This window comes from Hirundo rustica, chromosome 25 (genome assembly GCF_015227805.2).
Source record: "Hirundo rustica isolate bHirRus1 chromosome 25, bHirRus1.pri.v3, whole genome shotgun sequence".
NCBI classification, from domain to species: Eukaryota; Metazoa; Chordata; class Aves; order Passeriformes; family Hirundinidae; genus Hirundo; species Hirundo rustica.
The window spans coordinates 1,324,475-1,338,097 of record NC_053474.1 but is presented as its reverse complement, the minus strand read 5'-3'; the positions used below and the strand labels follow the sequence as shown (position 1 = coordinate 1,338,097).

General features: G+C 55.3%; 1 protein-coding gene across 1 annotated transcript; it reads right to left on the bottom strand.

The window, feature by feature from the left end:
• Window positions 1–5,323: 5,323 nt before the first annotated feature.
• SF3A3 (splicing factor 3a subunit 3) lies at window positions 5,324–11,666 on the bottom strand. Its single transcript, XM_040086405.1, has 17 exons — window positions 11,520–11,666; window positions 11,389–11,436; window positions 11,218–11,270; window positions 10,669–10,774; window positions 10,182–10,254; window positions 9,789–9,880; window positions 9,587–9,669; window positions 9,085–9,223; window positions 8,720–8,788; window positions 8,301–8,368; window positions 7,856–7,963; window positions 7,564–7,633; window positions 6,951–7,115; window positions 6,730–6,840; window positions 6,304–6,394; window positions 5,940–5,995; window positions 5,324–5,607 (listed from the first exon to the last, which is right to left on the bottom strand). Exons 1-17 carry the CDS (start codon window positions 11,613–11,615, stop codon window positions 5,530–5,532), a joined length of 1,506 nt encoding a protein of 501 aa, XP_039942339.1. The 5' UTR covers window positions 11,616–11,666; the 3' UTR covers window positions 5,324–5,529.
• Window positions 11,667–13,623: the final 1,957 nt, after the last annotated feature.

The following is a 13,623-nucleotide window of genomic DNA, read 5'->3' as shown; positions in this document are numbered from 1 at the left end:
ATGCCAGGACTCAGCCATCCTGGGATGGTGCAGGATTCAGAGTGCAGTTTAAGGTGGGGTTTAGGATAAACAGCAGGGACCTGTGCAGGGCAAGCAAAGTGACTCCCAAGGGTGAGCAGATGGGACAGGGACAGGACAGAGGGGGTTTGCTGGCAACCGTGGCTGAAGTCAGAGAGCAGCGGGATCCTACTGACCCTGCAGGAGAGGCTGCGGAGCTGCCTGAGTGCTGCCTAACCCCAGAGGGAAGTGGAGACCCCGTAACTCAGGAGAAGGACCACCCCACATGCCAGGACCTTCAAGAGCGGGGCCAGCGTCACCTGCCCAGCGCTATTGACGTGGACTTTGCCGTCCAGTTTCAGACAGCTGGCTTTTGGGGTGGCTGGGCAGCACTCCTGGTAGCAGGCAGCCTTCATCCCACCGGCACAGACTGGTTTGGCAGCCTTGCAGGCACTGCTGCATCCTGCCACGTAATTCGAGCCCGTCTTCCTCATCTGCAAGGAGAGAGACGTTAGCCTGGGGGTCGTGCCGAGCCTTTAGTATCAGCGTTACAGGAACAGGATGCTCTGCAGCCCCAGGCCATACCTCACAGAAATCCTGCCCCAAAATGCATTTAGTGATGGTCTTCCTGCCTTTGAAACACTCGTTGCCGTGACAGGAAAATGCTGCGCACACTTTGCCCTGTGAAAAAAAGGACCGGGGAGACACCAGCTGTCCGTCAGATTCGCAGGACAAAAAACTGCATTTCAGACAGCCCTTCACTCCCGAGGGCTCGTCTCCACCCCCTCTGTTCTGCTGGTATTTGTGGTCTCAGGCATTTTAGATCCAGAGATAAAGAAGCATTCTGAAACTGCAAGGAACTACTGAAAGACCAGCAGAGCAAGCAAGTTTCAAGCCTCTTTTTCCTTCCTCTTAAGAGGTCTCTGCAAAAATCAGCACCTTCCCCTCCACCAGGCTCAGGGAAGGGCTGCGTAGCCCAGCGCGTCCTGCACCCCGCAGCCGCAGGAAGGCTCATCGTGGTCAGCTCACTGCCTGAGCTGATGCCAGCGCTGGTGTGGGGAGCGGCCTGATGGACAGGGCTCCCGACGGACTCCTCACTTCCAGTTCAGGATGTGTTGCCTTTCCAGAGTCTGCCTTTTACCCCACAGAGCAAGTGGAGGAGGGACCTTTTCCTGTGCCCTGCTCAGGTGGGAGCTCAGCCGCACACCCCAGAACCCGTGGATGCAGCAGCCCCTGCTCCCGTGGTACCTACGTTTTGGGGGGGAGGCCGAGGGGTGGTGCTGGTGCTGGTGCTGGTCAGTGGCACGCTGGTGGTGGGCGGCAGGTCACCTGCAGACACACGAGGAGCCCCGTGAGGCTGCACACGCAGCCCGCAGCCACGCAGGGCCAGATTCACCGGCGCTGCTCACGTTGTGGCCGGAGCTGCCAGAGCCACCCCGTCCCTCACCCGGCTCCGAGGACAGAGCCAAAAAACGGCGGCGGTGCAGCCACAGCCCCTCCACGCCTGTGCCCACCCTTCTCCCACCTCTGCCGGGGTGATACCGTAGGCGCTGGCGTTGAGCCGCAGGCACAGAGGGCCGGCGCAGCACTCCAGGGCGCACCGCTGCCCGCTCACGCTGCCGTTGGCGCTGCACGGCTCCGCGCTGCACCCGCTGCTGCACCTGGCCGTGTAGTTGGTGCTGGAGAAACGATAGAGCTGCAACGGGCAGAGGCGAAGGATGAAATGAGCGTGAAGGGATGCCGTCACAAAAGAGCAAAAATAACTGAGAGCGTCAGAGAGGGATGGGAGATGGACGCAGAAACAGAGCGCTGTGGATTCCTGGGGTAAACAAAGGCAAAGGCCTTCCCTGTTGCAGCCCCCTTGCAGCTCCATACCTCACAGTAGGTCTCATTGTGGCAGGTGGCTGTTCCGTTGGCGTGGGCTTCGTCCTGGTAACACCTCTCTCCGGAGCACTGGAAGCTCTGGCAGGTTTGCTGGAGAGACACCAGGGCGTCACCTTGCAGCAAAGCCTCCTCGCAAGCCCTGCGGGGCTGTCCCCAGCCACAGCCTCACTGTGCCACCCCCCCCGGCCGCCCACTGTGCCCCCTTCCGCCACAGGAGATGCTCCCGTGGCACCGCTGGGCCTTGGGACCGAGCAGCGGGAAAAGTGACAGCGTCCATAGGGCTGCAATGGCCCAGCAATACCCCTCCTGCCGTTCCTTGCCTTACCATGGTCTCTTCTGCTCCCTTCACAGAGGTGTCGGTGGCCACCAGAGAGGCATTGTTAGTGGCAGCCACCATTGAGGTGTTCTTGGTGGCCGCTGAGGCCTCCTTGGTAGTCACCACCACCACTGAGGCATTCTTGGTGGCTGCTGAGCTGTTCTTGGTGGCCATGGCCACCGCTGAGGTGCTCTTGGTGGCTGCCAATGCATTCTTGGTGGCCATGGCCACCACTGAGGCATTCTTGGTGGCTGTCAAGGTGTTCTTGGTGGCCACGGCCACCACTGAGGTTCTCTTGGTGGCTACCGAGGTGTTCTTGGTGGCCATGGCCACCACTGAGGTGTTCTTGGTGGCTGCCGAGGTGTTCTTGGTGGCCATGGCCACTACTGAGGTGCTCTTGGTGGCTGCCAATGCGTTCTTGGTGGCCATGGCCACTACTGAGGTGCTCTTGGTGGCTGCCAATGCGTTCTTGGTGGCCATGGCCACTACTGAGGTGCTCTTGGTGGCTGCCAATGCGTTCTTGGTGGCAGCCGAGGTGTTGGCAGTGGCCACCACTGCGGTATTCTTGGTGGTGGCCACCACCATGGCAGTCTTGGTGACTGCCACCACTTTGGCATTCTGGGTGGCCACTGAAGTGTTCTTGGTGGTCACTGCCCCTACCAAGGCATTTTTGGTGGCTGCTGGGGTGTTCTTGGTAGCCACTGATACATTCTTGGTGGCCATCACCATGGTATTGGCAGCTGTGCCATGCCCTGAAAAACAGAAAGCTCCTGCTTGGTGAAGGGAACAGCAAGGGAAAACGTGCTCCGTGAGCCCCGTGTCCCTTCCTGAGCCGTGGCACAGTCCAGAGGGAGCTGTGGGAAGGCCCTGTCACGCTGTGGCTGGGAGGTGAGATGGCAGCCAGTGACAGGATGTCCCCAGCAGGGTCCACTGGCAGCCACCAACTGGGCAGCCCGAGAAGCAGGACAGAGCCAGCAGCCCACCGCAGCAGCACTATGGACAGATGTTACAACAGCCTCTCCCTCCCACTTCCAGCACATTGCCTGGGAAGAACAGGCTTTTAGGGGGGCTAATCCATGAGGAGAGGTTCCTGACCCGTCCTGCAGCTCTGTCCTACAGAGCACAGCCTGGAGAGGACACACAAAGCCCCTGGTGCACCACACTGCCTTTGCCCCACTCCCCGCAGGCCTCCCAATTTCCCCTTGGGACACAGAACTCACCTGCTGTGGCGAGAGAGTCCTGAATACAGAGTTGCAGAGCCAAGATGCAGAGCAGCGAGCCTGGAATGGAGTGGGAATGTCTGAGAGCACCACGCCTGTCTGCCTTACCCACAGCACAGGCAACCCACCCTTCAAACAGAGCAGGGATACTCCTCCGCCTTCCCAAAGCTCCAGGTGACCAACCCTCACCCCAGGGAGGCCTCTGGCACAGCCCCCAACCCCTGGAGCAGAGATGGACCGAGGGTGAGGGACAGACAGACAGACGCCGCTCTCCCTGCTGCACCAGGGCCCCGTTACCTCCAGCAGGGGCCACGAGCCATCGGTGTCCAGCCATCCTCACGCACCAGCAGCTGCCCCCAGACCTGGCAGAAGGAGGCAAGGTCAGAGCTGCTCCCCCGAGGCGCAGGGTGGACGCCCCAGTACAGCTCTGTGCTTTTCCTCCAGTGCTCAGCCCCGGCACAAGCAGTCACCCCCTCGGGAGAGGCTCCCCAAATCCACCGAGGCTGCCGGAGCAGGAGCCCTGGGGAGCTGTGTGTGCCGTTGGTGTGGCAACAACCCTCCCTGGAGCTGACAGGCAGCACAGCCCTGCAGGAGTCAGGGGGACGCAGTGAAAAGTGCCACCATGCAGCAGTTCGCTGCTGCTGCTGCAAGTGAAGATGTGACCTGGCTCCGCATCCTCTATTTGCATTCCAAATGTTCACCTGTTTTGCTAAGGAAATGGTGATGTGACTCCAAACAGGCTCCAAAGCCAAATCCCCAAGGAGAATGGTGACACTCCCCTCCTGTTTTCTGTTTTAGGCTGAGCCACCATTCCCCCAGGACCTGGAGGGGCTGAAGCTCATTCGGAGACCTCCAAGGCTATTCCTTCAGTGTGACAGAAAAGACAGAGCCAGCTGGCACCTCACCCTGCAAACCAGCCCAGCCACCACCCAGAACAGCTCTGGGCATCCTCACTGAGCCCAGTGCCAGCCCAGGCAAGGAACCAACATCTGCCTGACATGGCCTCATCCCAGAACAACCTTCCCCCCTGGCAGGGAAAGAAGAACCCCCAGCACTGACTCACCTGTCTGCCCGTTCCTGAAGCCCCAGAGCAGCTGCAGTCCCTGCCAGCACTGGAGCACCTCTGAGCAGCTGCTGTGGCACCTGCCCCACAGCCCAGCCCCACCCCTGGCAGCCAACCCCCGGGGAAGTGTCACATGTGCCTCCTCGGCTGCAGAGACACAAACTGTGCTGTACAGCGAGGGAGAAAGGGCTTGTGAGGCTGGACATGCCCACGAGCCACCACGGCGCTCAGGGGACTGGGGAGGACAACTGCCACTGCCACACGTGATGTGAACGGCCTCTGCACAATGGACCTGCAGCTCTGGAGGTGTCACGAATCCATGGGGTACACACAGACACCTCTGAGTGTGACACCAGGGGCCAAGGATGCTCCTGAAGCCACAACAGCACCTCTAAACGCACTCTCTGTCCCCACCTCCACGCTCCTGCACCACAGATCTGCACACGAACAACAAACCTCAATTCGAGCCAACAGCAGTGCCACAGAAATCGCCACAGAAATCCCCCCAGAGCCAAACCTGAAGCTCATTTGGTAATTCCCTGAAAAAAACAACAGCCAAAGCTCCCCAGGGAGACAGACCCAAGGTAAAAACAGTTCTGTATGCCAGGTCAGCTCTTTTGTAAAGAAAACCTCAAGTTCACAACAAGGTCTAGAAACAGGCTCGGTACCTGTCAGCACACAAGTGTCCATGTGCTTCAGAGTCGACCCTCACCATAAATATTTCCAGCAGAGTGGAAATGAGAGAAGGAATTGTTTCTGACAGCTGTGTAGAAAAGCATTTTAAACACACTGTAATCAAAGCTCTTCCTTCCAGCATACGAAAGAAGACAAGTCTCTCAGCACTTCCTAAATTACAATGACTTTATTTTTCAAGGTATTTTTTTAATATAAAACAATGTCACAAGTCTAAGGGGCTTACTAGAAAGTGACTCTATAAAGTATTCTTGAATTCTGTCTTCATGCACATACAAAATCCAGACAATGAAGAAGTCAGAGCTGCTGCCAGATCCACTCTCTCTGCAGATGTGTGATCCTTCACCTGGGGACAGCTACAGCAGCCCCTGGCGCTTCAGGTCTTCGTAGGTTTTTTTATTCACCACGTTCCCACTGGAATCCTCATATTCCTCCTGGAACAGAACCAACAGATGAGAGGCAGCACTCAAACGTTAGCTCCAAGAGCAGGCACTGGACATGAGCACCCTGCCAGAACCTCTGTGCAGGAGGGCAGGCAGTGATCTGCCAGCAGGTCCTGGGAGAAGAGCTCAGCCGGGGCCAGACTCGTTACAGGTTGTACCACAGGTTTTACTTCCCACTCTTGCCCTGCACACTGCTGACAAACGGCTTTGGAACAGAAGTTTAGGAAAAGGCACCAGCTTAAGCCAGGACACTGCTCACACCCAAGAACAAGGGGTTCCCACGGACACAGGAGTGGAGACACCGAGTGCCTCCCACTGCTCACCTCTGTATCGGGCTGCCACCTCTCTGAAGCCTTCTGCTGTTTCAGCTTTGCCCACACTGCAAACACAAAGTCAAACAGGATCTACGCCACTTCCCCCAAGACACTGATTTTTAATCCAGTGAAATATACACATAAGCTTTCCCCCTCCCTTTTAAAACAACATCTCTTCAGCAATCCAGGAATGTATCTGACATCCATTACAAGGTTATCACTCCACTGTGTGGTCACTGAAAGGCACTGAACTGCAGCAAACAAGACTTTAAATGGATTGCTCAGGATGGGACATGAGATCAAGATCCAAATCCACTCATTCAGAACAGGTGTTGTTCTTTACCACGTTCCCTGTTCTGCCATCACTACTCACACGAGACTGCATCCTCAATCTGTGTGACGTTGGCAAAGTGCGCAGTGTTGGGAATGCCCAGGCACCGCATTCCATGGGCATGTCTCCACTCCTGGGGAAAGAGGTGAGATCAGCACGAGAGGGAACAATCTGAACAGCCTGCAAAGCATACTATCAAGGTACAGATCCACCAGCCCTCCATAAAAACGTCATTTTCTTGTCCTGCAGACGGTAACACCACCCCAGCCACCAACAGCCACACTGCACCCATCAGACCTGAGCACTGGAATGGCTGTTCAAAGGGGCAGGGAGGGTACAGCACCAGCAAAAGACATCTCTGGGTGCCTAACGCAATCTCTGGGTTCTGTTTGCATGGCCCTGCCGCACAAGCTCAGACCCAGGTGGCAGAAGCGCTGCCTGGGAATTCCTGCAGTGGATGTCACTTACTGCAAAGTGCCGCTGGAACGCCTTGGGCCCTCGGTAGGTGTAGTTACCGCAGATCTCACAGTTGTAGTTGATGTTCAGACCGTGGAGTTTGTACAACCAGTACGGGATGGGCTGCAAGCAAGGAGACAGGAGGATGAGCTGGCACGGCAAAGAAACTCACAGAGAAGCAGCGTGGAGTCAGGGACCTCTCCCACTTCTCCAGGCCTGATAGTCTCACTTACCTTCCCATCCCAACCAAGAGGCAAATTTTTAGGGTTATAAATTATTTCATTTTCTTCATCTTCACTCTCGCTCTCGCTGATCTGCTCTTCCTCCTCCTCCTCTCTCTCCTCCCCTGTCCGTGCCTGCTTACGCTGCACGTTCTCGTGGGTGAGGTGCCTTTGCTCCTGGAGTGAGAGAAAAGGAGGGGTTGTTCCACACACCACCAGAGCAAAACGTCAGGGCAAACTCCTGTAGCAAAAAACTTCTTCAGGGTACAGAGGGAGGAACCAGAAGACCAGTGTGAAGCAGAGAACTCCCACCTCACTCAGCCAAATAATTTCAGTTTTTAGTACCCCAACTTGCAAAGAACAAAACCTTGTATCACCTTTTAGCACTTCCAGTGTTACTACAGCAGCAGCCACCCTCCTGAAAACAATCCCCCAAAACTGAGGGCAAGGAGCGAGGCAGAGCAAGTAAAGGTTTGCAGTACTGTGTGACTTATGCATAAAACAGATGTGGTGCAGCACACTGATGTGAAGCTGTCTATGAAAGCGCCACGAAAAGATGAGGACATTCCAGTCACTACTTGACAGCTCTGAAATAAAAAGCTCAAAAACAAAGTAAAATCCTTACCCCAAGAACTTCCACATATTCATAAATCTGTGCTTCCAGGAATGCAAGATCTTTATTTCTTTCAGTGTCTCTGAAACAGATGAGATATTTTCATTAAACCCACAAGTTCAGCTCTGATACCTTCCTTTTGGTTCAGCACTGTTTGGTCCAACATGAAAATACTTCTAATACTTGAAAAGCTTCTAATACTCCAGAATCTCTGTCCTAACTAGACAAGAGTGGTGACCACAGAACACTCCTCATCCAAGAGGAGAGAACATTGCCAGCTGCAGAATGACCTCTAAGAACTCACCTTTTGCTTCCTTTTGTCTTTGGATTCTTAGCAAACAAAGAAGGATCAAGTGCTTCCAGGGATTTGCCTTTAGTGCTGAAAAGCCTCTGAGCTCGCTCCTCCAAAGTCCTGCAGAGAAACAGGGAGGGGATTAGTCCAGACTGCAGTTTTACATTCCCTGAGAACTATCTGAATTCATGCAATAAAATTCTAAATGTAGATGTTAGGAAACCATGAGATTCCTTTTATCTTTGTCTTCATTCCTCAAGTCAAAGTCTACTGGACCAGAGACTCCTGTACAGGACCAGCTCAGAGCAGTAGATCCCACTGCTCGGCTCTTAACATTTTATCTTTCAAACATCATTAATTCTAGCACAACAGGGATAACATCAGAAGTATCCCAGAAAGAAATGAGATACAGGAACTGAAAGGAACTGAAAGGAACTCGACCAAGACTGCGTCTTACCCGCCACACTTCAGCCCCAGAGCCAGCAAAGCTGATTTTAACCTGTCCAGTCCCAGGGAGGCCAATTCCTGTTCAATTAAACAAACCACTCTAAGAGACAAGCTGTTCAACACACACAGTATGGATAAAGCCCACTTTAGCTAATTAATGAGGAAAACACCCCGATGAACAGTATTCAAGAAAGGACTGTCAACAATGTACCCCTCCTCCCAGGACCATGAGGATTGTGACAAATCCAACCAGGTCTTTCAGGTTACATCCCCCAACGGCAGAAATTACATCATCAGCACCATCAAAGGTTTACCCAGAAAGCAGAGAGCCAGGGATGAAAACACAGCACTAAAATTACACCAAAAAAACCCCAAATGACTGCATGTCCACCTGGCTCAAAATGTAAACACAGAGCACTGGAAACTTACCTCCCAGGAGGAGAAGGCCGAGAGGTCCAGGTGGGCACCAGCATGGGTGAGGGCACTGCTGGTCTCTTTCTGCCAGAAAAAACACATGCAAGAGCTGCACAATATACTACAACACTTCTGGCCATTTTTACCTCAAGAAAAACAATTCATTTCACAGGGAAAATTTCTCTTACTAAACTGAAAACGGTGCAGTAGTAAAGATGCAAAATAAAGCCAACCTGAAACAATGCTGGGTTTTAAATTCAGGTCAGCATCACCGTGGTGACACAGAGCTGCAGCCCTCACTGTCAGTCACCCCCAGCCATGCCTTTACACAAATGACCCACACAAGCCCCCCCAAACCCAGGAACATCCCCCAGGCTCACCGGCCAGCCCGGGAATGTGCCGTTCTCCCACTTCTTCTCAAACTCCGTCTGAATTTTCCCAAAAAGTTCATTCTGGTCCAGTAACGGCTTCACTCGATCTGTGTAATCCTGCAGGTACTCGAGGAGCATCTCCAGGTACCTGGCAGGGGAATCACGGGCACAGGTCGGTCACTATCACCCTCCAACCACACTTTTGTACAGCCACTACCCCCAGGGCTGCAGAGCGATGTGACCAAGGTCAGGCCACTTTTCCACACAGGATTTTCTTGACACAGCAGTTCCAAGGGTTCATTAAAGCTCCTCCTCTGAGCTGAATGTGGTTCTCCACATCTCTGCTGCACTGCAAGTTTGAGTGGGGGCTCAGACTCATGACTGAGCTCATGGACCCAATTTATGAGAGTTAAGTTTGGCTATTAATTATAATCTCTGCAGCTGAACACTTCAGAAGAAAATTCCTCCTCACCACGTGCCATAAGGGAAGCAGGCAGGCAAACAGGCTCACCTCTTATATTCAGCATTTTTTCTCTCCTTGGGAATATCGAAGAGTTGGTCAAATGTGGATAAGTAAGTGATGTAATCCAGTTTCTAAGAACAGAAAGTCTGAGTCAGAGTTCATACACGGCCAAATTAACATCCAGCTCCCAGAAAAGAGAAGCCCCAGCCCGTGCAGGGCCTGGAGATGCCCACAGACAGCAGCCACTCACCTCTGATGATTTCAGGTTAATGTACTTGAGGTAACAATCATGCAAATCCAAGTATCGTCCGTACCCTTCCTCATCTGTGAACTCCACCAGATCTGTAAGAAAGATCATGAAAAGTTTTATTATGAGCTTAATATTCCCTACTCATTATACAGCTGCTTTTGAACAGGAAAAGGGTTAGCTGTGAAGTCATTTATGCTTAAGGAAGGTGCAGAACATTCCTCAGGACAGCAGCCTCACTGGGGAACATCCCAGGGACTGCAGTTCAGAAGCATTTAGACAACAGGAGAATTTTTTGAGTTCATTAAGTAAAAGGGAGGTGAGGCCTTGAAACATGCAAACCAGATCAAACAACGTATTAAATAACGCCAGAGCTCGAGCAAACGACAAACTTACTCTGAGCTTCTTCACTCGGGTTGTCTCTGGCCTTCAGCAGCTCCTCAAACTCCACTGACATGGGAACACAGATCTGCATGGGCAGATACAAGCCACACAGTGATTTACTTCAGCTCCTGCCCCAGAATAACCAATAAAACTAATATAAAATCACGCAAGGCGGCAAATAATGCAACCGCAAACGGAAAAGAGACTCAAAGCTTTGCCACCTTTCTTTCTGCACAAAGGCAAAAGTGTGGCTTTAGCCAACACGAGAAAGGTGAGACCTGATGCCAGCTCAGCTGAACATCCCCGTTGTAGCAGGGAACAGGGTGAGTGTCCTGCACTGCTCCCTCGCACTCTGCCTGACCCTGAGCAGCTGTGCTGAGTGTTCTTAGTACTTGTGTGTGAAGGCAACATAACTGGGGAAACAAAGGCTCTGTTTGCTGTAGGGATGAGATCCAGCAGAGCACATCTCACCTGTCCTACGGAGCACGTAACTACTCACCTCGTTTGGGTGCTTCCGGTGAAACTCCTTAATTTGCTTCAGTCTGTTGTAAAACTCCGCAAATTCATTTGGCCCGGAAATGGCGCTGAGTTCTTCCTTACGCAGGCTGTGAGTTCATGGACAGCAACAGGGAAAGGAAGGGAAGGGAAGGGAAGGGAAGGGAAGGGAAGGGAAGGGAAGGGAAGGGAAGGGAAGGGAAGGGAAGGGAAGGGAAAACACGTGTGACACTGACACAGCCTTAGTCCAGGTCTATGCTGCAGTGTCTGACTGCAAACCTCCGAGTCGTGGGGAACCTCCCAGCCCACGGGGCTCGGGCCCGCATCCCCCAGCACACGCTGCAGCCCCTGACAAACCCCCGCAGCAGCCAGGGCCTCCCCAAGACATCACGTAACAAAGCGTGTCCGTCCAACACGGACGCCTCCCGTGCGCGCTCGGGTCCTGCCCTGCATTCCGCCGCCCCGTCTCCATTCAGCGTTATCCTTTAGACATTTACAATGACTGAAAACCACGGGACGCGCTCAGGCACGAGAGGGCCCCGGGCACACTCACCCGTCCTTGTCGTCGTACAGGTCCCGCAGGTTGCCGCTCACTTCCATATACCTCTGCGGAACAAAGGAGAGGCCCGAGCGCCGCAGAGCCCGTTACCGACACGGGCCCGCTGGCTCCGGGGAGCCCGGCCCGCCCCCGGCCCCGCTCCCGCCCCGGCCCCGGAGCACTCACGTCCTGCATGGCCCGGGTGCGATGGTCCGAGTTGATCTGGTCGCGGAGCTGCGGGGAGAACCGAGGCGGTGAGCGCGGCCCCGGGACGCGGCCTCCCCCCCACACACAGCCCCGCAAGAGCCCGGGCGCACCGTGGATTTCTTGGTGAGCATCTCCTTCACCATCACGTCCATGAGCCGCTCCCGCTCCTCATGGTAGCGCCGCTGCTGCTCCAGGATCGTCTCCATCCCGCGCACGGTTCCCGCTACCGCCGGAAGGCCGCGCTGAGGCCCGGCCGGGGCTGCGGGGAGGATCCGGTTCCGGGGCGCTGCGGGGCCGCGGGGCGGCCGGCAGGAGGCGGCTGCGGCCGGCCGCGTCCGGGAGTCGCGTCCGAGCTCGGTGTCTGAAAGCAGTGTCCGAGCGAGGGGCCGTGTCCGGGCTCAGTGTCTGAGCTCAGTGTCCAAGCTCAGTGCCCGATCTCGGGGCTGTGTCCGAGCTCGGTGTCCGAGCTCGGTGTCCGATCTCGGGGCTGTGTCCAAGCTCGGTGTCCGAGCTCGGTGTCCGATCTCGGGGCTGTGTCCGAGCTTGGTGTCCAAGCTCAGTGTCCAAGCCCCGTGTCCGAGCTCAGCGTCCGATCTCGGGGCTGTGTCCGAGCTCAGTGCCGAGCTCAGTGCTGTGTCCGAGCTCGGGGCTGTGTCCAAGCTTGGTGTCCGAGCTCAGTGTCCGAGCTCAGTGCTGTGTCCGAGCTCGGTGTCCGATCTCGGGGCTGTGTCCGAGCTCAGTGTCCAAGCCCCGTGTCCGAGCTCAGTGTCCGATCTCGGGGCTGTGTCCGAGCTCGGTGTCCAAGCTCAGTGTCCAAGCCCCGTGTCGGAGCTCAGTGTCCGATCTCGGGGCTGTGTCCGAGCTCAGTGCCGAGCTCAGTGTCCAAGCCCCGTGTCCGAGCTCAGTGTCCGATCTCGGGGCTGTGTCCGAGCTCGGTGTCCAAGCCCCGTGTCCGAGCTCGGTGTCCGATCTCGGGGCTGTGTCCAAGCTCGGTGTCCAAGCCCCGTGTCCGAGCTCGGTGTCCAAGCCCCGTGTCCGAGCTCAGTGTCCGATCTCGGGGCTGTGTCCGAGCTCAGTGTCCAAGCCCCGTGTCCGAGCTCAGTGTCCGATCTCGGGGCTGTGTCGGAGCTCGGTGTCCGAGCTCAGTGTCCGATCTCGGGGCTGTGTCCGAGCTCAGTGCCGAGCTCAGTGTCCAAGCTTGGTGTCCGAGCTCAGTGTCCGATCTCGGGGCTGTGTCCAAGCTTGGTGTCCAAGCTCAGTGTCCAAGCCCCGTGTCTGAGCTCAGTGTCCGATCTCGGGGCTGTGTCCGAGCTCAGTGCCGAGCTCAGTGTCCAAGCCCCGTGTCCGAGCTCAGTGTCCGATCTCGGGGCTGTGTCCGAGCTCGGTGTCCAAGCTCAGTGTCCAAGCTCATTGTCCGAGCTCAGTGTCCGATCTCGGGGCTGTGTCCGAGCTCGGTGTCCAAGCCCCGTGTCCGAGCTCGGTGTCCGATCGCGGTGCCCGGTGGCACTGCGTGGCCCGAGGTGCCGGTTCGGCTTTGGTGCCGGGGCCGGCGCAGCAGCGTCAGGCGGTACCGAGCCGGGCCCGCAGCTCCCGGGGCCTGGAAGCTCAGAGTTCGCTGTCAGCGACACGATGCCGGTGCCGCTCCTCGCACCCGGCCGCCACGTTCCACCCGGGTTTCATCTGCCTCCTTCAGATCCACCCTAAATCCAAGGACGGATCGTAGCCCTGCCTTGACCCCGCGCCGCCAAATGCAAAGCTGTAATTACATTTTAACTCGCTGTACGTGAATAAATTATTCGTATTTTTCTGCCGTGCGTGATAAATTACTCTAAGCCAAAAGCAAGGAAAAAAATTGTCTTAATTAATGGAAAAGATGATCCTTCACTGAGGAGAGGATGATGCTGCAGGTAAGAATATTGTCTTTAATTACTCCCTTGCACAATAGGCTGCCCCAAAGCACATCACTTTTCTTCATGAGTGCCTGTCTAAAAATAAAAACAGAGATAAGATTCTGAACTTAGTGTTCTTCTTTTTGTGTGAAACTTCGTCTCTGGAAAGGGAAGGAGTTGAGATCCAGCAGTGTCCCATCCAGCCACGTGGCCTCCTTAATTTGGGCTGCTGGCATCAGGAGGATCGAGGTGGAACAACCAGCCCTTGCATGACCATCCTCCTCCTCACCCCACAAATGGCAGCGTGCACGGGAAGAGCTGGGAG